This window comes from Lupinus angustifolius, chromosome LG20 (assembly GCF_001865875.1).
Source record: "Lupinus angustifolius cultivar Tanjil chromosome LG20, LupAngTanjil_v1.0, whole genome shotgun sequence".
Lineage (NCBI taxonomy): Eukaryota > Viridiplantae > Streptophyta > Magnoliopsida > Fabales > Fabaceae > Lupinus > Lupinus angustifolius.
In genome coordinates this window covers 17,802,689-17,827,755 of record NC_032028.1, presented here as the reverse complement: position 1 = coordinate 17,827,755, position 25,067 = coordinate 17,802,689, and the positions used below count along the sequence as shown (strand labels likewise).

The following is a 25,067-nucleotide window of genomic DNA, read 5'->3' as shown; positions in this document are numbered from 1 at the left end:
GCTGCACTTCATCTGCTTAACAATCACCATAACTAATTTATTAACGACTCAAAATCTTTTGTCCATAAACATGTTAAGATCTTAACTAACCCTTAGTACAAAATGCGGTATCGGACGTATGGGCTGTACTTCACTTGTATTAGTAGGATTGTTAGTCGAGATCTAACATTTATATTTTCTAAAATCAATCCAACCAACAAACCTTTTTCTACTTAAAGAACTACGTAAGCCTTGATTCCCTTAATAGGGATACGTAGGACCAAAGTCAATCTTGTCAGGCCCAACTAAAAAAAATAATTTTTTCATTTAAGTAATTACTCATTAATTAATTAACTTAATTAAAAAGAGGTGTTCCTTTATTTAATAGTAATAACAACAAATAAAAAATATAATAATCCATGTAGTTTAGTATAGGGTACCGCCTAAGGCGGGCGGGTGGGGTGCTAATACCTTCCCTACCCCGTAACCGACTTCCGAACCTGGATATCAAAAATCCAAAAGCCCAAGGTAATTGGGCTAAAAAAGATTTTTCTACATTTTTGACAGTAAAAAATGTAGTGGCGACTCGAGAGGTCGCGTAGCCGAAAATCGGGGCGCGACAATCGCAAGGATATATGATTGATCTGTTCTAATGGAACTATCCATTTCATGACGGTGTCGTATCAAACACTTTTTAGGCATCCCTCTCATCGGTCCTGATTGCAAAGAGTGGTTGTCAGAGATCGTCTAGTTTGCATTGTGAGAACTGTTCGATCCACCAGAATACCTCATCGAGGAATACATGGGACTCGTCTCACCTAGACTTTCCCTCAAGGCTTTGATGACGCATCATCGCCATCACCGACCCTCTCAATATCTTGGGGCTCGTCCGTCTCCCATAATTTTCCTCTCTACTACTTCATTATTCAAAATGAGTATGCACGCTAACCAAGGTTAGAAGATTAAATTAAATCTTTATTCATTGTTTTATTTACGATCGGCTCATCCTAAGACATCTCTCATCAGGAATGCTTATATTAGAACCCAGTCTTAACATCAAGAGGGGAAAACCTCATCTCCTCTATGAACTATCGTTGAATCACCTTGGACGGCCGCCCAATGGTCAAGCCTCTTATGGTCAAACAATTTCGCTGCATGAGAAAATATAACCTTCCGGGCCTCGCCCTTAACATTGTAATTTTTAGCACTTCTTACTTTGGTTATGATGAACTTCTTGTACAAACTCCGAAGAGTCTAATGTGATTGTTCTTTCTTATGAAGTTTACATCTTTGGGGGTTAATCGATTATGTAAAGGGTTAATTGATTATTCCCAATCTGTCTGGATCCCTCGCGTCCAAGTGAGGTCTGATACTCAGGCGAGATAGCTCTGATAATCGATTATGTCGAATGTTAATCGATTATCTCTAGTTATAGTAGCTACAAGATTCTGATTCTTGATATCAGTTATATAAAAGGGTTAATCGATTAAGCTACCAAATTCTTATTTTTGATATTGATAATCGATTATCATGGTTGATAATCAATTATATCCATTAGACAGGGGGTTTTAGAATACTGATATCTCAATGGATAGTCAATCCTTCCTAGTTACAGTTATTCGAGTAATGTTCATCTATGGATAACCACAACATTACTCTATATCTATACATATCCTAAATGATGTAACTTAAGAAATCATCTGTGTTTAATCCTAACCGACAAACAATCAATTAAGTACGAGGTTTCTAAATACACAAGATGACTCCAAACTTTTGAGGTCGTTTAGAAGGTCTAGATGTCATATTTTGACACCACGATGTATTGTAGTGTGGGTGATTCCTTCAGCGAAAAGTGTGAAACGATCTCGCGGTCCAACATCGAAAGCTTCGAAAATAAACCCAAGAGAAAATTGTGAGGTTCGAGAGTTTCAAAACTTGCATGATACCCCTTAAGTACAAACATTCTTTTTAACCTATTATGGGCTTGATCACTTTCATTCATTTGGTCCAAGTTTATTTATCCTTGAACCATCATTTATCATTGAAAGTTTTGTTCATGATTTCCATTGTTTTCAATGTAAGATTTTAATAAAGTTTATACTATTATCTCAACATAAATTTATATTTTCATGGAGACTTTTTAAGTCATACTCATCACTTTAAGGTAAGTTTCTTAATCAAATTTCACACTTTTAAATCAATATCACCTAAGTTGATCTTACCACTTTAAAGCAAGTCATCTTAAATAGATTCCATATTTTGTATAATAGTTTTCCATGCATTTCAACACATTCTTTTCTAATATAACTACAATGGTTGATAGTGTTGATCTCATACTTAAAACAACATTTTAAATCAATATATCCTTTGTTAATATTACCAATTTAAAGTAATTTAACTAAAGTAGATTCAACAAGTTTCATGATCATTTCAACACCTCCAAATTTTAGGATAACCTATGGGTTAATAAGTATTGGTTTCATAGTCATTAACAACATAATAAAAGTTAGCATTTTTAAACCAAAATATCATTTATTAAACTTACCACTTTAAAGTAAGTTAACTAAGATATGTTCAACAAGTTTCATGACTATTTCAACACCTCCAAATTTTAGGATAACCACAGGGGTTAATAGGTGTTGGTTTCATAGTCATGAATAACAATGAATCATCTTTTCAACAAAACTCATCCAACTTATAAACATCTAACTTAGAAACATGGCAAAATAAATATTTTCTATCTTGTCCAATGCTATGGTTTCTCAAGCCAAAAACAAATGAAAAGACTCAAACTTTACATGTTTCAAAACTCCTTAAAGGTTCATTTGATTTAATAATCATCCTCTTTCACTAAAATCAACAAAATTCATACTTTTAAACACTACAAAACAACCCCATGAACTACATTTCATGGTTTCAAAAACGACTCTCTGAGTTCAAGAAATCACATATTTAAAGTTTTGATCATAAAAAGAGTTAAGAAAATTATTTGAAAATTTCAATCGTTGAAAATGTTCTTAACATACATATAAATATCATATTAAAATTTCATAAACATCTAATGGTTAAATCTTAAAGGATGAAGAATAAAAAATGGAGAACTACCTTGAGAGGAGAAACTCACATCGTGGGACTAGGGAGCGCCATTGGCAATATGGAACTTAATTTTTTTTATTGTAATCATACTACAGTTAATATAACAAACGAATTTCAATAACGCTTTAGCATACTCATTTGAAATTGTCATACTTAATTGAGATAATAATGATAACTTTATATTGAGAAAATAAATATTAAATCTAAACATTACAGTTGTGCAGGCTTATACTCATCATTAGTATGTTACGAGCTAGATCCACCAACCAAACTATAGCACCTACGCCGATTATGACCAACCTAATTGCAATGCCCATACGCATTTGGAGGTTGTAACACTCTCCAATCCATTTCATTACGAATCCATGTGGATTTGGGTCAGCCCTTCTTTCGGAACATTTTAGGATCATGCATTAACATCTAGGAGACCACATGCATTGACACTATATTTTGCTCATTTTGTATCGGTCATCATTCTAATGTGTATGCATTAATCATTGTTGTCACTTTATACACATCATCCACATATTGATTATAATCAATACTCATTTGCACAACATACAAGGATGACATGAAAACGCAGATAGTGCAATGCTTCTCTAAATTAACACTAAACGATCGACCTCCTGGTTTTTCTCAATTTTAAGGTGATTTTTTTTTTCATGGACAATTATTGTGATGGTGATTATACCAATGGTTTCTCTTCTTAGTAACAATCATTCCATTAGTGCTTCTTTTTGTCTCCGTAATGAATTACATTAACAATAATTTCTTCTCACATCGATGGTCATTCTCATGTTGATTATATCTAAAGATTTTATCGTTCAGAACATTGTTCAACAATTTTTGTGAGGAGCCCATATATTTATTTGGTTATTTTCATTTTTAAGGAATTATTTATAACAACCTTTTAAAGTTTACTAAGCTTTAGTTTGATGGGGCATGTAAGAAGATATTTAGATTGATAGAAATTGCCATGTCTATGATTTAGTTAATCTCACTTTATTTGAGTTTATCTATAACTTATTTTTATCATCTTATCGTTTGTAACAATTTCTGTTTATATAATTAATTATTTATAACTCACTAATATTGAGTCAACAAACTTTTATAAATATAAGAAGAGATATCATATTGTATCATTGTCTTAATCAGATACAACCTAATATCGCTTCTGCTCTGTACCTAACGTCATTGTTTTGTTTACAGTTTCAGCACATCCCACCTCAAGTGCAGTCCACAATCCTCAGACTTAACATTTGGTTACATAAGCAGGCAGCAATTTACAAAATGATCGTAACTAACCGGATTCGGCCATATTTTATATGTAATCTAATGTAAAGAGATTTAATGCATACTTTTAAAAACATCACATCATAAGAAATAAATAAATAGTTGAAAGATGATAAAAAAAAAAAGAAACAAAAGTAGCAAATGATCTAAAGATAAAATTAGAAAGGAAATAGATCTCCCTGGCCTTGATTTGCCATGTAAATATAGTTACTGCAAAAGTTACAGTCATACCAATTGAAGTAGGACTTAGGATCACACTACTAGACTTGTGAGGAACCTGAAAAAATGAGAGATTGGGGACCCTAAAATATGTAGTAGTAGTAGTAAACATGGCAATAGAATAGATTAAAGAACCCTAAAATATGGAAGTTGAATCAGATTTACAAACCATGTCTGCCAATAGTAGATTCATGTTGTCTCTGTTGGGAACGCAGATTCTTGAATACTTCATCATCATCATCAACAGAGAAAGATGTGTTAGAATTGTGATAGAAGAAAAAGGAAAAGAATTGCAGAAAGAAGGTTGCAGAAGAAAGAAGATGAAAAACAGCAAGTGAGAAATTCGGGTGAGTGAGGAAGAGAGTGATGCAAGAAGAGATTCAATGAATATTCAGTGCATTAGAGTTATTTGATCCATCAATCATTACATGCTTTATACAACTTTCCTAAAACAACTTAACCAACTTAACTACTTTCTATAATTGGAAACTCCTCTAACTACTATACCTAACTCTCTTTGATTACAAAAATTAACATGCCCTCTTAATCAAGAGAGTTTGTAATTCATGACAATACATTTTACATAGCAAAACAGCTTTACATGGAAAAAACAGAGTTGTTTTAGAACATCAATACATTCATCATCTCTCTTAACTTCTAGAACCTATCAACCTTGAGAGGTTTTGTTAAGACATCAGCCTTCTGAATTTCTGTTGAGCAATGGATCATCTTGACTCTACCCTTACCAACTTGATCTCTTAGGAAATGAAATCTAGTTTCAATGTGTTTGCTTCTTCCATGGCTAACAGGATTCTTTGCCAAACTTATAGCTGACTTGTTGTCAACCCTGAGTTCAAAATTCTCAAACTCTCCATACTCCAATTCTGTCATTAAATGTATCAGCCATAAGCCTTGGCAAGTTGCATTACATGCTGAAATGTATTCAGCTTCACAAGTTGATAAAGCCACTACATCTTGCTTCCTTGAGCTCCAAGATATAGGTGCACCAAAGATGGTGAATAGGTAGCCTGAGGTGCTCCTTCTGTCCTCCTTGTCTCCACACCAATCTGAATCTGAGTAACCTACAAACTTTGATTCACAATTCTGCATTTGATTTGGAAAGAGCACACCATAGCACAAGGTTCCTTTAAGGTATCTTGGTCTAGTAATTTTATCTACGAATGTCATTGCAGTCGAAACGTCTTAAAATTAATGTTTGCATAGCTCACAACAATTTTGAATAGCACGAGATAGTCTTTACTGGCTGAGTGACGACCAGGTCGCTCTCTAAGACGTTTCGTGGTACTGCTAAAATTGTGCAAGCAGACTATCAACCACGCAATCCCTAGGATAAAACAACACAGTTCTCTGTTATACGATATCTTACTACACTATAAGAATCGCTCTCGAATACACCCACAATACTAACTACCAGTGTCAGTTCTCGAATTCCCACAGTATGACTACCCGTGCCAATTCTTTACCCATAATACTGACTACCAATGTAAGTTCTCGAAATCCTACTTTGGCTGCATGTGCCAATTCTCAAGTGTCACGGAAAGAAAGGGTGAGAAGGTTGTCGGAAATGCATCGGCGAATTATTATGGGGGAGAAAGAAAAGTTGAGAGGAAATGCCTTCAACTTGGTGCGATTAATAATGAGTGGAGGAAGCCTCTATTTATAGCATGAGGCCTCCAACGGATCCTCCATCCGACGACCCAAAACGTGGCCCAATCTCAAATGGTCACATGATTCGACGGCTGGAAACGTTCTCCACGCGGATCACCCGAGATCTTCTCCTCCCACTCTTCAACCGTGTGGACTAAGTCTCACATATGTGGCATGCGTGCGTTGACTTGGTCAACACACGGTCCAAGCCCAAAAAGGGACCCAAAATAAAATAAAAAAATTATTTAAAAAGAATGTTGGGCCCAAGCTCGAACTCGAGCCGAGCAAACGGCAGAGGAGGTGGTGGTGCAAGAATGCGCATGTGTGTGGAGTGGTTTTGTTTGTGCGAGTCCTCACCCACTCATAAAACTCATTGTATCCCTTGGGGCACACCCTAATTATGAAACTTAAGGCTTATAAAGCATTTAAACTTCCCTCCTCCAAGGAATGTGGGACTAATGAGGTTTTTCATTTTCCAAACTCAAAAGTCACCTTAAATGGTCTCATTAATGTGCATTAAATCACTTCAAAAACTCATCATTTTCAACAAATTTCAATAGTCTTGTGATAGTATATGCAAATTCATGAGAATCTCATATAAACCGTGATTATAGGAGAAATCTACAATAAGATAGATTCTCATATTATGAGGATAAAGTTACAAGAGTTTGATAAAGATAGAGGGATATTAATGAAGGAAAAGACTAAAAAACACTAAGTATTCTATTGAATGCATAATACTCCATAGGTTATAAATACTCATATCCAAATACATACTTTCTCACACTCCCTTCTTTGGATGGAGCAACACAACTTTGATTTCTTCATACTCACTTGAGGATAGATAGGTCCAAGTTAGTCTAAAATAACTTTTCCTCGTAGGTTTTCATTTTACCATACCAAAACATATCCTGATTTTAAGGTATGTGTATATTGTTAGGCACAACGAAAACTAAACTAAACATATAGTTAAAGAGTTTAATATTTATACACTAATAATATAAGAATTTGATACATTATCAATGTATCATCAACCACTCATGACTTAATTATTATTAATTCTTAATTAAAAGTAATATGCATGAAGAGTAGATGATATATTGATCATGTAATAATCTATGATGATATAAAAACTATGAGAATAATAAATCTATACCTTACAATGAATCGTGGATGATTAAGATTAAAAGTTAGTTATTGATCACATGATAGTTATTTGCATGTATCTTTTAATCTTGACCGTTAAAATAAGATTTAATAGTCATATCAAATCTTCTCATTTCTCGCAATAGCGTATTGTTCTCATATGAGTCGCTATATATACCTAGGGGTTTGCTAACATGGGAAACCTCTTTTTTTAGTTAAGAGTATGTTATCATTGTGTGTACCATAAAAGTAGGAGATTTTAAATTAATAAAAAACAACAAGGTATTCAACAAAAAAGCAAAAAGGAGGAGTGTTGAAATTTAATAAAATAGATTGGAAGATAGAAGATTGAGATTGAAAATTTTGGAATTAAAATTGTTAGGTGTTATTGCTATATATTTGGCTTGATGAGTTACATTTGAAGACTTGAGATTTAGGAGTGAGAGGAGAGAGAAAATAATAAATTTTTAATTTTTAGAATAGAAATTTACCAAAATATTCTGGTCACCAAAACTCATTTCAACATAATATTAAGAGTATTTTTTGTCCAACTTTTATGGTATACAATACTAATATACTCCTACCTAAAAATTGAGGTCCTCATGTTAACAAACCTTTTATATATATATATATATAATGATTGTCAAATGTGAAAAGTCCAAAGCTAATATTATGTTATGTTTAAGTATGTTAAAAAGTTAAAAAAAAGTGCATTCAATGTTAGGAAGTAGGGAAGATCAGAAGATAGTGGTGGATAAAGACTCAAATAATTTTCGCATGGTTTGTACAATAAATAAAAATGAGCATTAGATTTAATTAAAATGTATGGATGAGATTATGAGTTGTCGGAACAAATGAGCAAGCTCTTAAAAATCAAAGTCTCAATATTTCTATAGTGTTTATAAATATTTATTGTACTCATGGGGTGTGCTCCAATACTACCAAATTTTATGGTGGGAGATAAAACACACAACCAAAATTCATATTTAAATACTCAATTTTATCCAGCAAAAAAACTTAACAAAAATTGTTTTTGTCAATTTTTTTTTAATATGATTAAAAAAAACATAATAAAAACAAATAAATGTGATAGAATTTTTAAATTAGCTTAGGATTTTATTTTGAGGAAAAAATTTGAGGAGGAAGTAATCTCATATTTCTGACTCATAGGAAAAGATGATTTGTATAACTTAAGTGGACAAATACAACCTTAAAATCTACCTCCCTCTCAAATTCTAATTTTCTCTACAAATAAAAATAAAAAAGAATATTTAAAGATCACCTAATTGGACCAATAATGATGAAATACTATTTCAAAATAGTGTCTATCCACCAATTTTCATTTTATTTTCAAAATAAAAATAAAATTGAATTTTAAGTGATTTAATAGTCACTTATTAGCATTTAAGGGAAGGAATCAATTTTAAAAATCACATATCCAAGTTTCCCTTAATAAAAATAAAGATGACTTATAAAATAGATTTTTTGCGACTCATATAAAATAATACAATTATTTGGACTCATGTGAGGAAATATGATAATTTTCGGGAGTTTTATATAATCAATAAGGAATTTGTGCTCAAAAGGAGTTTCATGATATTCTTAAATTTTATAGAGTGGAAATAATTATTTTAATAAATGAGGGATATTATCATAACTTTTTGGTTTTACAAAAATTATTGGACCATTTTTAGAGAAAAAAAAGCATTTTCTAAAGTGTATTGGAACCCAAAATATCCAATTTGGATTTTTATTTTAAGAGGGAAAGTCAAAATCTAATGTTAAATTTTAAGAAATGGCAATAATAATACAATAATAAAAATCTAATTTGATTTGATTTGGTGAGAAAATATATTTTCCCTTAATATGATTAAATAAGAGATAGGATTTAAAATAAATATGAGTCAATTCCTATTATAAATAAAGGAATTGGACACATTGAAAAATATATCACAAAGTTACCAAATAAACCACCAGAAAAAACCATAAACACACATAAAAGGGAGAGATTTTTGCCTTCTCTTTTGTGACGCTAACACCACTCTTATTTCTCTGTTGTCTATTGACCTGCACTACGGTTCAACCCTCCAGTTACAATCGGGTAGGCCTTTTTGTTGCACTTCCTTTTTTATTTTTCTATTTTTTTCTAATTTATATCGTTTATAATGTTAGAAATTGTGATAGAAGAGAAAAGAAAAGAAATGCAGAATGAATGTTGCAGAAGAAAGGAGATGAAAACAGAACTGGTGAGGAATTCGGGTGAGCAAGGAAGAGAGTGATGCAAGAAGAGATTCAATGAATATTCAGTGCATTAGTGTATATAATGATCCATCAATCATTACATGATTTATACAACTTTCCTAAAACAACTTAACCAACTTAACTACTTTCTATAATTGGAAACTCCTCTAACTACTATACCTAACTCTCTTTGATTACAACAATTAACAAGATGAAGTAATATGGAAACAGTGAACAGAGAAATAAAGAAAGAAGAAGAAGTAGTGTGGATGAAGATAGAAGAAGAAGTAATCTTCCGTTTTGGTTTTATGTTTTGGGTTTCTTCATCTCTTATAAAGGAGGAGGGTGTGTGTCTGTGCACTTAGCTTCACTTTTAAGTCCAACGGTCCTCTATTATTACCAACTTTACCACTTATTATAAGGGCTCTTTTTTTTTATTTTTAAGACATGTTTAAATGAATTTATGGTATGATATAATTATGATTAAAAACATTGTTTTTTTACTATTAAGGTGTCGGTCTAGTGATGTAAGACTCTACTGGATGCTAAAGATTGAGGGTTTGATTCCTAAAAGCGGCAGTTGTTGGGAGGACAACCACAAACTCAATTAATTTCTTACCAAAAAATGAAAAAATAGTCTTAATAGTATAAAAAACATTTTTTTTGTAAATTTATAAATAATTATTTTTGTCAATACATCTTAACAAATATTTTGAATTTATATGAAAAATATATGTTCCTTTTGGAAATTTTATTAGCCTATCTAGGTCATTTTATATAGCCAATTTCAAAATTTTCTTGTTTACTGTATGTTACCCATGTAGCTTGATAGGTCATAAAGTGGAGATACCAATGACAATGGGGTGGGTAGACGTATTAATGTTTTACATGACCTCAAGTATTTGAGGGTACAAATGTATCCACTAGTAAAAAGTATTAAGTATTATATGAGTAATAAGTATTTAAAAATTTGATTTAATAAGTATACACTAAGTGTTTTTATACTATCGGTAAATTATTTATTATTGATTTGTTAATTATTATTGAGTCTCCAATAAAAGTAACACAAACCAATGATAGATGATGTATTGATAATGTAAAAAAATTTACATTATCAATACATATATTTTAAACTCTTAAAATTTTGATTATATATGATCATAGTAACAAAAAAACACAAAATATTATATGCAATTTCAATATTAAAAATACATAAATATGTTAATTATTATTAAATATTAAATAAAAGTAATACATATATGTGATGAGTGTGTAAGATTTGTACATTAAAAATACATAAATATTAAACTCATAAAAATTCACATACATAGACACTCTCCTTTTTTTGGATTTACTATTATGTAGTTACTAAACATGCATTAGAATATATAAATATGAGGAAAAACATTGATATTATATAAAGAAAATAATATATTCTCCTACTAAATCTTCCTACATAAACAAAAAGTGACATATGTCACAAGATGATACTTTATTTATTAATGATTGGTTTATAAATGATATATATCACTATCTTGTATATAGAATAATTAGTAAAAAGATTTAGTATGAGGGTATAGTATTATTCATTATATAAATATACTCATTTCAAATTAGAATGATTGTTATAAATCCAATATAAACAAATGTAAAACCAAATCCAATTGTGCATACTAAAATAATCAAATAGTCATAAATTATCATTTAATACATTAGTTTATTAAACATATTACTCAAATATATTCATTTATTAAAATTGCTAATTAAAAATGTGAAATACATTTAATTCATCATAATTTTATGAATGTAAAATATATTAATTTATTAAAATTGCTGATTACACATGTGAAATACATTTAATTCATCGGAATAATGTGACATGTATTAGTTTTAAATTAACATTTTTAAATATGACATTAAATGTTAATACTTGATTTCTGATAATAATATTTGATAAGAAAGATCCTAGTGGTACTCAAAAGAAGATTAGTTTCTCATCCAAATAGTAAAACGATATCAAACTAGAAAGAAAAAATTACAATTTGAATTAATTTATACTATACTTTTAAAGTTTTACATACTGCTTTTTATTTTCTAAAAACTCAAAATTCTCATAATACTCTCGTTAAACTTTATATAGTATCCTTCATTTGTTCCTTTTCCATTCACTCAGTTTTCTCCGTCACCCTCTCGTCTGCTCTTTCGCTCACTCGAAAACCCTAAATCCCCATTTTCAAACAATCAAGCTCATTCACAAGGTACTCCATTCACTAATTTATCTTTCTTCTTTTCATTAATTTCTTACATTTTTTGTTACGATTTAGGGTACTTTTACCTTCATTTTCTTTGTCTATTTTGTTTTTCTTTTTCATCTCTATTTCATTACTTGACCAAAGTCCATAGTCACATAAAATTTGAAAATTCCACATTTAGTGACTTTGGTCACATGGGAAGGAATTTTAAATCCAACCTAAAATGAAATTTCCTTCACTTATGTTTATGTTTATTCACTTCATCTTATTCCTCATTACAATTTTCAAATTCTTATACAACCATCTTACCCAACATCTCATTACTTGAGAAGATCTTGATTCAACATCCCAACTGTGTCTAAGTTTAGGAAAGCTTGTTGTATTAGGGCCCACAAGGAAGAAAAACGTGTTCCAACATCAAGTGGAGCCCACAAAAACGAAAATATGATTGAATTTAAATTTAAAAAAGTGCATCAAAAGATCTATAGAACATTTTCTTCAATTGTTATTCTTGTGTCTGATCAAAATCAAACAAGTCCAATTGACGTTCTTTATTTTTCTCATTCCGTGGTCATTTCCGAGTTGATTATCGGGGAAGAATAAAAATAAAAGGCTTAGAATTATCTCACAAATAATATATTTCATAGCTCTAAAGTCTTTCTCTTTCCCTTACTCAACTAACAGTTAGACTCTTAGGAAATAAATAAATTACATTCTTTTAGTCCTTTTACTCAAGGGGTCTTCTTTATTTTCCTTCAATTAATGTTTATCTTCATATTATGCTACTTCTTATTATCATATGTTTTATTAACTATTTGCTTTTTATTTGGGTTGTTTTTATCTTTGCAGATATGAGGAGGACAAGTGCTCATTCGTATGTTTTATATATTATTATCTTATGAGTCATTGCCTTTAACTACCTGAATGATGAATTTAAGCCATGTTTTCTGTTTTTTATACTTGTGGTGTTTATGTTGGAACTTTGAGTAAATCGAAAAAATAGGAAGTCTCAAATTGTACATTTGACATACTTGTAAAAATGGGGTTGGGTTATTTTCAGTCCACATGATAAGAGCATGGATCCTTTCCAGTACTGAAGAGGAAAATCATGTTTTTACTGTTAGTTTTAAGGATAAAAATGTCATTGTGTAAGTAGAATGATATAACTGTCATTATATTTTGCTTTTTGCTTTGTTTTTTCATAGCACTTCCGTAGGAGAGGATTCTGACTCACATGATCGAGTATGCCTCCTAGGTGTATGTGATATAACTGTCGTTATATTTTGCTTTCTTTTCTCCTCTTTTGCTTGAAGCCAATTTCGGGCAAATTTCCTCCTCGTTTCTTTTCTTATACTGAGGATCTTCGAGTGACATTAGCCATATTATTGAGTGGTAGTAACTATGTTTGTAGGTGCAATTCTAGAATGGTTTCCATAATGCAGTGAGAATTAGATATCGTGAGATAGTACTGTTCTATCACTGAGATGAGACTTCGTGGTTGATAGTCTACTTGTGTAATTTTGTCATTATGATGACAACGGTAAAAGAATACACAAGAATGGAGAAGAAACCGTACAAAAATCGATTCAGAATCAATTCAATTCTGAATACTAATACATCTTTTATTGATTGCAAGAATTGAATAAGATTACAAAGTTGAACCCTAATTGATTCTCTGAATCAATTACACGTTACAAGGTTGATTCTCTACATCAATTCCCCTTTCTACTCAATTCTCCAAAAGTACCCACACTAACCCCCCTAACTCATATTTATAGCTTTTGGTGCCACTCCTCATCCCTTAGCAGTAACCGAAACTGCTCTAGGGGAATTTCCCTTGCTGCCACGTGGATTATTGGCTGCCACGTGGCCTTCTCCAGTACACCATTGTGATGGGTGGTCTTCCCCGCACCCTATCAACACCCCCTCCCAGAAGAACCAACTTGTCCTCAAGGGCAAATTGAGGAAAAGCTTCCTATATTTACGCTGCTGACTCCCAAGAATTCTCACAGTCCAGCAAACCCTCCCACTGCACCAACACTTCAACATTTCCACTCGAATCAACCCGGTGTTGCAAAATTTCCACCAGTTGCACATTCAATTCTAACTCCTCAGACAACATCATTGGTAGGGGTTGAGGTTGTTGAGCCAGTTTCAGAGCCCTTTTCAACAGAGAAACATGGAACACGAGATGGACTTGTGCATGATCCGACAATGCCAACCGGTAAGCCACCCGTCCAATGCGCTCCAAAATCTGATACAGTCCATAGAACTTAGCTGACAACTTGGCCGAAGGTCTTGAAGCTAGAGTCTTCAACCTATACGGTTGAAGTTTCAAGTACACCCAATCGCCCATCTCAAACTCCACCTCACGCCTATGTTTATCAGCTTAAGCATTCATCAAATCTTGGGCTCGCAAGCCATTCCGAGCCACTAAGAGTCACTAAGAGTTGAATAACCTCATCTCGAGCCACTAAGAGTCGGTTTACTTCCTCTACCTTTGACGTGAACGTACACCCCTTAATCAGAGTCGGAGGGTCCCTTCCATACAAAGCTTTGAAAGGAGTCATACCTGTAGAGATGTTGTAAGTGGTGTTAAACCAAAACTCAGCCCACGGTAGCCATTCCACCCATTTCTTCGGCTTACGCCCCACAAAACATCAGAGATATGTCTCCAAACTACGAATAACCACCTCGGTCTGCCCATCAGTTTGAGGATGGTAAGTCGTGTTGTACTTCAAACGAGTACCTGCTAATCGGAACAACTCCTGCCAGAAATGACTCAAAAAGACCTCATCACAATCTGAAACGATCGTTGCCGGAAACCCATGTAGCTTCACCACCTCTTTCACAAACACGGAAGCTACATCCTTAGCCGAATAGGGATGGCAAAGAGCATAAAAATGGGCGTATTTTGTGAGCCAATCCGCCACTACCAAAATGGTATCCTTGCCTTGTTACCGTGGCAATCCAGATATGAAATCCATGGAAATATCCTGCCATAGCTGAGCAGGAATAGGTAATGGCTGCAAAAACCCTCCAGGTGCTAAAGTGGAATACTTCTGGCATTGACACACCTCACACGCCTCGACTTACTGATTCACATAACCTCGCATGTCGTCCCAATAAAAGAAACTGGATACCCATTTGTAAGTATGAAAGAACCTCGAATGCCCTCCGGCTACACTGTCATGACACTCAGCCAAAATCAGAGGCAACTTGTCAGACGTCTTGGGAAACACTAATCTCCCTTTATACAACAACCGCCCTGCTTGAAACTAGAACCCCGAATGGGAATCTGGATTTTCAGCCAAATCTTGGATCACCCTCCTCCACTTAGGTTCTTGTTGAACCTCTTGGAACCATCCTTCGGCATCTCCAACATTAATCACTAAGAGGGCCGAATAATAGGCCTTCCTCGATAACACATCGGCCACCGAATTCTCCTTCCCTCGTTTGAACTGAATCTCGAAATCCAAACCAATGAGCTTTACTGCCCATTTGAACTGTTCCTCACTGAAGAGCCTCTGATCTATAAGGAATTTCAAGCTTATTTGGTCCATTCTAATGACAAAGTGGCGGCCCATCGGGTAGTGCTTCCACTTCTGCACGGCCTGAACCAACGCCATGAGCTCGCGTTCATATACTGACTTCAACTGGGACCTCGATGATAGCCCTTTACTCCAAAAAGCGAGAGGGTGTCTCTCCTGCATCAACACCGACCCAATCCCCTTACTTGAAGCATCAGTTTCTAACACAAAGGTCTTTGCAAAATCAGGTACGCCCAACATCGGTAAACTAACCATGGCGGCCTTGAGAGTCTGAAAAGCTAGAGTGGCCTCTTCAGTCCACACAAAGTTATCTTTTTTCAATAAGTCAGTGAGAGGCTTAGAAATCCTCCCATGTCCTTACACAAACCTACGGTAATAACCTGTGAGGCCCAGAAATCCCCTTAAACTCTTTACATCATGGGGTATCGGCCAAGAACTCATCGTAGCCACCTTTGCTTCATCTACCGCCACTCCAGAATGAGAGATGATATGGCCCAAATATTCTAGACTAGGCTTGGCAAAACTGCATTTTTTTATGTTGACTTTCAACGAATTAGCTTGCAAATCGGTCAACACCTCCCTTAGCTGCCTTTCATGGGACTCCTCATCAGGACTATAAACCAGAATATCATTGAAGAAGATTAACGCAAATCTCCGCAAATAGGGTCGTAATACCTCATTCATAAGGGCCTGGAAGGTCGAAGGTGCATTAGTGAGGCTGAAAGGCATCACCACAAACTCATAATGACCTTCATGGTTTCGGAAAGCAGTCTTCTCCACATCTTCATTCTGCATCTGAATCTGATGATACCCTGATTTCAAGTCTAATTTGGTGAAGATTGTGGCTCCTCCAATCTCATCCAATAACTCCTCAATAATCAGGATAAGGAATTTGTTTGGTATGGTCACCTTATTTAATGCTCTATAATCCACACAGAACCTCCATCCCCCATCCTTCTTTTTCATCAAAATGATAAGACTGTAATAAGGACTGATGCTATGCTGAATAACCTATGACTCCAACATTTCCCTAACCAGGCCTTTGATCTCTGTTTTCTGATAGTATGGATATTTGTACGGTCTAATATTGGGGATAGTTGCCCCTCAATCAGATGTAAGACATGATCCTGCCTACGTACTGGTGGTAAGCCTGTAGGATCTGTGAATAACTCATCAAAGTCTTCGAGCACATGCAACATATGGACCGGAGTGCTCTCAACCCCTTCCCCATTTGAACTTGATGATTCACAATGCATGATCAACCCTTCACCTTCTGCTCGAATTACCTACAACAATGCACCATATGAAATCTCGGTTTTGGCCAAGGCTGGATTTCCGGTGATACGGATCGACTTCTGGCCTTACTTGATTGTGAGCTCCAATTTACCAAAATCAGCTTGGACATCACCCAATCCAGATAATGAATCTAAACCCAACACTAGATCAACCCCTTTCAGACTGAAGAGGTAAAAGTCTTGGATCACTTCCAGATTCTGTATCTGGAAAGACAAATGCGCGCATTTCCCCCTACATTTCACCTTATGCCCATCTCCTACCTCCACCATATAAGAAGGAGTATCCTGAACTAATAGACTCAACTCTTGCACAACCTCATGAGCTATGAAGTTATGAGAAGCCTCATAGTCAATAAGCACAACCACAGCTCTCCCCCTTAACACCCTTTCTACCTTCCAGGAGCGGGTTGAAGTGAATCCCGACATGGAACACAAAGACAACCGCAAATCATGTACCTCTGGAACTTCTATATCGTCTTCCCCTATACTGTCCGCCTCTTCCTCTTCTTCCTCCAAAATAAGCATTCGAAATTACCTATTTTTGCATCGATGGTCTCTAGTAAAAGGCTCATCCCATCGAAAACATAGCCTTTTTTCACGTCGATCCCTCACCTCAGCACTGGTTAAATGCTTGAATTCTCCCCCCTCTTTGCCGAACAACTTCGCTGACTAGTTTCGGTGCAAAATGCCCAACCGTGTTACTCCCCCCGAAGCTGCTCTGTTTCCCTTCCCCCGTCGGCTTTGATTCCACTGTTACAGTTCTGGAATACGGGTATGTCCTCTGGCTACCTCTGGTGCGGCTTGCATAACCATACGAGCCCCTCATACTCAATATTGCATTTTTTTGCTCAATCAATAGCACCTTTTGTATTACTTCGGATAAAGACTGTAACTTATACAACTTTACCTCGGCTCGAAGCTCTTCCTTCAACCCCTTCAGAAATATGCCCCTTGTAAATTCAGGATCAATGGTTCTCAATGCTCCAACATACTTCTCAAATTCCTCTACAAATTCTTCCACGAAAACGGTTTGTTTGAGGGCGAGTAACTGCTGAAATGAATTATGAATCATCGAAGGTTGGAATCTTCGAACCACTGCGATCTTGAATCCCTCCCAATTCGGCCTCGGGTTGCACTTTTCCCACCAATTGTACCAACTTAATGCCTTCCCTTCGAGTGTCATAACTGTGGCCTGCATTTTCTCCCCTTCCGTTAGCTCCTTCAACTGGAATTACCTTTCCAATGGATGAGTCCATCCAAACACATCTTCGCCGGAGAAGATTGGAATTTCCAATTTCCTCTACGTTTCCCGCCTAAACTCCCCTCCACCGTGAATTCCTTCTCGAAACTCATTTCTGCCACGAGCACCACCATGGAACTCATTCCCATCTTGAACCTCTACATGGAACTCATCACCACCGCGTAGACCACCACGGAACTCATCACCACCGCGTAGACCACCACGGAACTCATTCCCGTTCTGCTCCCCTGTACGGAAACCTTGTTCACTGTGAACTCCTCCACGAAATTCATTTCCGTCGTGAACTCCACCACGGAATTCACCTTCTCTGTGAAGCTCTCTTCTGCGACGAGCTCCATTGCCATGGGAGTTGTCATTTGTATCGTGAATTCCACCACGGAAATCACCTTCTCTATGAATCTCTCTTCGGCGACGAACTCCATTCCCATGGGAGTCGTCTCTGTCACGCTCCTCACGGGACAACTGTTCCCTGCTTCCTCTCTCGCCGTGGTCACGGCGAATTCCTCCGTGAATGGAACTTGCGGCGTCGCCGTCGTGTTCTGCGTCGGCATTGAAGCCGTAGCGACCCATCTTCGCGGTCATTTCCGCCATTTGTTCCTCATGTTTCTTCACTAATGATTCAGCAAATTCCAACCTCATTCTCATCTCTTCGTGTTCTTGCTCTCAATCCTCTCCGGATCGTGACATACTTCGAGTCTTCATGAAGCTACAGTGACACGGCAGCGGTTTTTAGGGCACCGGAATCGGTGCTCTGATATCAGTGATAACACCGGTAAAAGAATACACAATAATGGAGAAGAAACTGTACAAAAATCAATTCGGAATCAATTCGATTTTGAATACTAATACCTCTTTTATTGATTGTAAGAATTAAAGAAGATTACAAAGATGAACCCTAATTGATTCCCTGAATCAATTACACGTTACAAGGTTGATTCCCTTAATCAATTCTCCTTTCTACTCAATTCTCCAAAACTACCCACACTAACCCCCCTAACTCCTATTTATAGCTTTTGGTGCCACTCCTCATCCCCTAGCAGTAACCGAAACTGCTCTAGGGGAATTTCCCTTGCTGCCACGTGGACTATTGGCTGCCACGTGGACTATTGGCTGCCACGTGGCCTTTTCCGGTACACCCTTGTGATGGGTAGTCTTCCTCGCACCCTATCACATTACAATGAAACTTCGTGGTTGATAGTCTACTTGTGTAATTTTGTCATTACAATGAAACTTCTTAAAGAGTCGACCTAGTATGCGAACTCGATGATATATTCCATCGCATAATCTTGTTTTTATAAATCTTGTTACAATAGTTCAAATCCTTGTTCAACTGTATTGAGGTTTTCATTAATTTAACTTATATTGACTGTGGAATGGATTCTCTAATAAGATAATTGGTTGAATGGAATGGATGTGCTTGTGTTTGGGCTAGGGATGTTCCACATTGTGGATTGCTTAAGTCATATGTAAGTGCCTTACCAAATAAGTAATGTGAGGATAAATGCATAACATGCTTGAATGTGTTTCAATCTGAGGATATTCTCAATATTTGGTAGTGTAATTGAACAAGTTGAATATTTGATGTTTTGTGTGTAAAGTGTAAATGCTTTTATCTGTAATCTGAAATTGTGGTTGCTTTATGTGTACAAAGAAATGGCCAAAATCAAATTCCTAAAGTTGGAGGCAGAGTAGCATCTGTTTTGCAAAAACAGAATACAAATGATGCTCTATCCTATTTGAATGAAGTGAAAGACACGTTTCAGGACCAAAGTGAAAAATATGACATGTTCCTTGCTGTTATGAAAGATCACAAGGCTCAAAGGTAGATTCTTAACCCCTTTTGCACAATGTGACAATTTTGAATTTTAAAGGTAAATGTTGTACTAAGTGATCAATGTTTCTCAGGCTCAGTATTTTGTTTATCTTTTTCAGGATTGACATTGCTGGTGTCGTAGCAAGGGTGAAGGAGCTATTCAAAGGGCACAACAATTTGATTTCTGGGTTTAATACTTTCTTGCCAATGGAATTTGAGATAACACCAGATGAGGATGATGCACCTCCAAAGAAATCAAACGAATTTGACAGCGCTATGAGTTTCGTGAACAAGATAAAGGTGAATATGCTCTTAGTTTTGGAAGTTATTTTACTACAATTATTGGTTCCTTGCATTGATTGATATAGATTTTGCTTCCACAGCAACGACTCCAGAATGATGAGCAGGCTTACAAATCATTCTTGAAACTTTTGAATAAGTACCGTAAAGGGCGTATGGAAATGAATGATGTTTATAGTGAGGTAAAGTTCTTTATCTTTTTCACTTTGCACTCTTTGTTAACTTTCTTGTTCCTTTTTTTGCTGATATGTTTTCTTTTTCTCTCTGAAAAATCTATTCTCTAGATTGCTATCCTTTTTAAGGACCATGGCGATTTATTGGACGAATTTGCTGGATACATACCAAATACTTTCGGAACACATTCTACACAGGATGCTCCATCTGGCCAGAAATCATTGAACATAGACAAGGTAGTGACATTGCTCCTTTCTCACTCTGTATGACTTTCGCAAACCGGTTATTTAATGATTGGGTTACAAACTTCTGTTTCAGCAACCTTCTCAAGGAGACATGCTTCCTGATAAGAAGAAACTTGTCAAAAATGTTGAAGGTTTTGGATTGGCTTCTGACATTGCCTCTTATGATGACAAAGAAGATACCTTAAAGAGTAAGTCACAATTTCATGCTTGGGACTAAGCCAAATCTTCTATCCCAAATTTTGTACTAATTCATATATTCCTTGTTTTTCATTGGTCAGATGAGTAAAATATAAATTAAATATATATTAATTTTACATTTTTTGACCAATGAAAATAAAATAGTAGATGGAGTAGTACACATTTTGGAACAGAAGATGTGATCCCGCTTTGAACAAATCATATTGCTCATACATATTTCTTGCATTTTACTTTTATATAGTTCTTTTAGTTTGCCAATAAGCTATCACATTTTCAATAAGCATAATATTCTCATGGCAGCTTAAGAAATTGTTCAAATCTTGTTGAGATTTTAAGTTATGGTGAGTGATTTTGAATGATATTTCTTTTATTATATCAATTTTCAAGATCATCAAAGTTATGGTCAATCATCAAGATCATCAAAGTTGGAGGACAAAGAAAATGAGCATAAACTTGAGGCTGGTGGAGGCAAAGAGAAGGAAAGATACATAGATAACAATGGAATAATCAAAAGGAATGATTTGAAGAAATTGGTATGTGCTAGCTCCTATGAGTCATTTTACTCATGTACTTCATATATTTTGATATTCTTGTTGTGGTTGAATAATTTTTTGTTTAAATGTTTACTCATTTTTTAACAAAAATTATTGTCTAGGTTGCTCCCTTTTTAAATGAAGGGAATGATTCACCTCCCATGATCGTGATGGTGTTGGTGGCGATGATGGTGGTTTCACTAGCGATACTAGTAGGAGTGATGTGGCAAAAGATGAGTAAGATAGAATAAGTTTGTGGATAAGCTTGTCGTATTGCATTGGCTCATTAAACTTGGATTAGACATAAGAACTCAACATATGAGCACCTTAAAAAATTATTATATTATTGTATCTTCCTTTTAATTTTGGTTCAACTGGATTGGTTGGAAACAGTTCGATTTGGTATGATCTGATTGTTAAGTTTGAATTTGATTATATTAAATTTCGCAAACTATTTGGTTTAACTTGCTAGCTTGAATTTGTTTAAATCATATGATTGTTATTTATATATAAATGATTATATACATATATTAACTTTTATATATATATATATATATATATATATATATATATATATCACAAATACACACTTTGTGGGCCAGAGATGTGCTCTCTTTGCCTCCTAAGACATGAAAAGACTAATATTTTGTGTATGGTAAAATATTTAGAAATGAATGCTTTTAGTAACATATTTTGGAACATAAGGATGAAACTCATGTTGGATGAAACTCATGGTTAAGTGACTCAAATTCCTTTCATTTTCTAGCAATACATATTTATTCCAATAAATTAATCAAACATGCTTACAAAAACAGGTTCTTTAATTGATTTTAATAAATTATTCAATACTTATTTAATTAAGCTATTTACCTTTATATAAATACATCTCATTACTTCTAGAAGACAAAGTTAATAGCATCGGTTGATAGTTCGCACTAAATTTTGGTGACATTAAAACCCATGATTGAGTTGGGTGAACATTAGCATCACTCAAAAAAGTAGTGTCCGACGCTAGGGTTGTCTTATACCTCCTACTTGGTCTGATATAGGGACCAAATTCATAACACATATTTAGGATCTAAATCAATACACATAATATAGAACAATCTTACTCATATGTTTAATTTTGATCTATGCATTCACAATTTTGAGATATTAAAAAAATCCAACACAAACTTTGACTTCCTTACTCTTTCACCCTTATCATTAGAGGAATCATTTTTCACTAGAGTTATTTTACCTTCTCTTCCTCTTTATTTAGCCATGTCATGTCGTGGTGCATGTTAGCAAGGAATGTTGGTTTTTCTTCTAAACCGCATGTATCCTATACAAATTAGTATGGCTGATAATGAACCGAACTAACTCAGTATTCGTTTGAAACTCAGTTCGTTATTTAGTTTGATAAACTTAGTTCATAAGCCAAATGAGATGAACTTGAGCTGAAAATCGAACTCGTTAAACAAATGAACCGAACTTAATTTGGAACTAGTTCGACTCGTTAAATTCTTTAGCTAACTCAATATATATATATATATAATTTTTATGTTTATTTGACCCACTACATTATTTTTAATATTTATTGTTATTATATATATAAATAAGATTATATTTATATATATAAAACTTTTTGCATTATTTTTTAATACTTAATTAATTATTTGAGTTGTTTAAATGATCCATTCGAACTGAACCGAAAGTTCGTGAACTTTAAGCGAGCCGAACTCGAGCTAAAAAAATAGCTCATATCGAACTCGAGTCCTCATAAATCTAATAGATTAAATTGTAATAGTATATGTTCAACTTATTTATTTAACAATTTTATTTTTCAGGTTAAATTCAATTTATTTGGTCCATAAACATGTTTTTTCAACTAAATAAGAACTTAGTCTCAAACTAATATAGCGCGATTCAGTTCATTGTTGTTTATGTAAGAATTGGTGTAGATATCAAATTCAATTCGATGATTCATATGCCTTGAGTTTTTGGCTATCGGTTGATGAGCTTCCTCGTGCCTTCATTTACATTTAATCCCTTGTGATTATATTGTAATATACAATAATTTTAAATTAACTTAAACAATTTAGTTCACTAAATCACAATGGTTTCGAGATCTTGCACTATTCTTTATATAAATACATCTCATTACTTCTAGAANCGTGAACTTTAAGCGAGCCGAACTCGAGCTAAAAAAATAGCTCATATCGAACTCGAGTCGAGTTTTAAACTAAGTCAGTCCTAATGAAGCTGAAATGAACTGAGTTCTAATTCGACTCAATTTGGCTCATTTCCAACTCTACTAATTAGATATAGTCTTCCTCAAGAATGATAATTATGATACGTAATATTATTCTTGCGAGGAAATAGAGACTCAAAGTCATGTTATTAGTTTAGAACAACTCTACACAAATTGATCTCTGATTCTTTACTTGTTTTAAACTAAGAATTCAAATTGTTATATTATGTATCTTAATTTTTAAAATTCACCAATGTGATTTTAAAATACACCTTTTTACATTTCCTATAAGCTTTTATTTAAAATTAAATTAAATTACCCGCGCCACTAAAACTATATAATATATATTCATATATCTACATTACAACAGATCTTGTATTTAGTGGAAGTTTTTTATGTAATTAGCGGAGGTTTTTAACCTCCATTATATACCTAGCGGAGGTTTAAAAAACCTCCACAGTTATGACTGCTAGAAGTGTTTTGTGAATATTTTAGAAAACCTCTAGTACCTATACATTTGTAGCGGTTTATTTGTAGAGGTTTTTAACCTCCACTATTTGACAAGGTTAACTAGAAGAGGTAACTATTATATGTTTCTAGAGGATTTCAACCTCAATTTAATTTCATATTTTCACAACTTTAATCTCATTAATTTATAATTATTACTTAAATATATAATAGTAAATACAAATGTTCTTAACAATAATAAAATTTCATTGCAAATACCCAATGTAGCATAACATAATTGAAAGAGTTATAATTAATCCTTCATTGTAAATCCAAATACACCATCAAATCTCAAAAAACTAAAAGTAGTTTCATATGACACTTTAAAAACAAAATACATAACAAAAATCCTAAATGGTGCTCGCTCTAGATGATCATCTTGCATCCAAAGGTATATCAGACATACTTGCATCATCATTTGCCTAAAATAATAAAATGAAAACATTTAGTTGGATAAAATAAATAAAAAAAGCATTGATAATTACTGCATCATTATATAGACTTGAGGATGAAGTAGGAAGTGCACTTGTCTAAGGAGCATGCAATAATGACAATATGGTTAAATAATATTTTCAGAAATAAAAAATGAAATATGTATTCTTTGTCTTGCTATATTGTTTAACAACATCACAACTTCATCATATAATGTTCATTTTCTTTTTCTTCCATTTTCCTTTTTTCCCTTTATATACTCTTGCTCTTCATCAAATTAATAGATCCTTCTATGAAAAGAGTAACAAAGTTACATTACATTTACAATTTTACATTCAAGTATTCAACTATGGTTGAAGAAGGTCGTGATTATCTAGTTGCTAACAGCTGGCACACTGATAATGTAAGTAATGGACTAACGTTCAAAACCTCCACAGATTAAATAAAAACCTCCACTATATATCTAGTTAAGTGTTTAGTCGACTTCATTTGTTTTATTTGGGGAGCTTTGAATGACTTCCACAAAAAAACCTCCACTAAATACAAGATTTGTTGTAGTGCCATATAAAGAATTACAAACGTGATATACATTTAATCTTTGAAAATTGTAAACATGGGATACATTGGTCAT

General features: G+C 34.1%; 1 protein-coding gene across 2 annotated transcripts; it reads left to right on the top strand.

The window, feature by feature from the left end:
- On the top strand, positions 11,781-21,655 carry LOC109335683 (paired amphipathic helix protein Sin3-like 1). 2 transcript variants are annotated; one of them, XM_019571839.1, is made up of 9 exons: positions 11,781-11,900; positions 12,744-12,768; positions 19,653-19,823; positions 19,934-20,114; positions 20,198-20,296; positions 20,399-20,524; positions 20,607-20,721; positions 21,119-21,264; positions 21,387-21,655. In XM_019571839.1, the coding sequence occupies exons 2-9, from the start codon at positions 12,746-12,748 to the stop codon at positions 21,513-21,515; spliced, it is 990 nt and encodes a 329-aa protein (XP_019427384.1). In that variant the 5' UTR covers positions 11,781-11,900; positions 12,744-12,745; the 3' UTR covers positions 21,516-21,655. The 2 variants fall into 2 exon arrangements, with proteins under 2 accessions (XP_019427384.1, XP_019427385.1); XM_019571840.1 differs by having other exon boundaries at positions 11,782-11,900; positions 20,607-20,664; positions 21,194-21,264.

Excerpts from the sequence above, each read along its gene's own strand:
- LOC109335683 (XM_019571839.1), top strand. The coding sequence starts at position 12,746 with ATGAGGAGGACAAGTGCTCATTC. Across the intron at positions 19,824-19,933 it reads AAAGATCACAAGGCTCAAAG|GATTGACATTGCTGGTGTCG; the intron begins GTAGATTCTTAA and ends TATCTTTTTCAG. Across the intron at positions 20,722-21,118 it reads CAAAGAAGATACCTTAAAGA|ATCATCAAAGTTATGGTCAA; the intron begins GTAAGTCACAAT and ends TCAATTTTCAAG.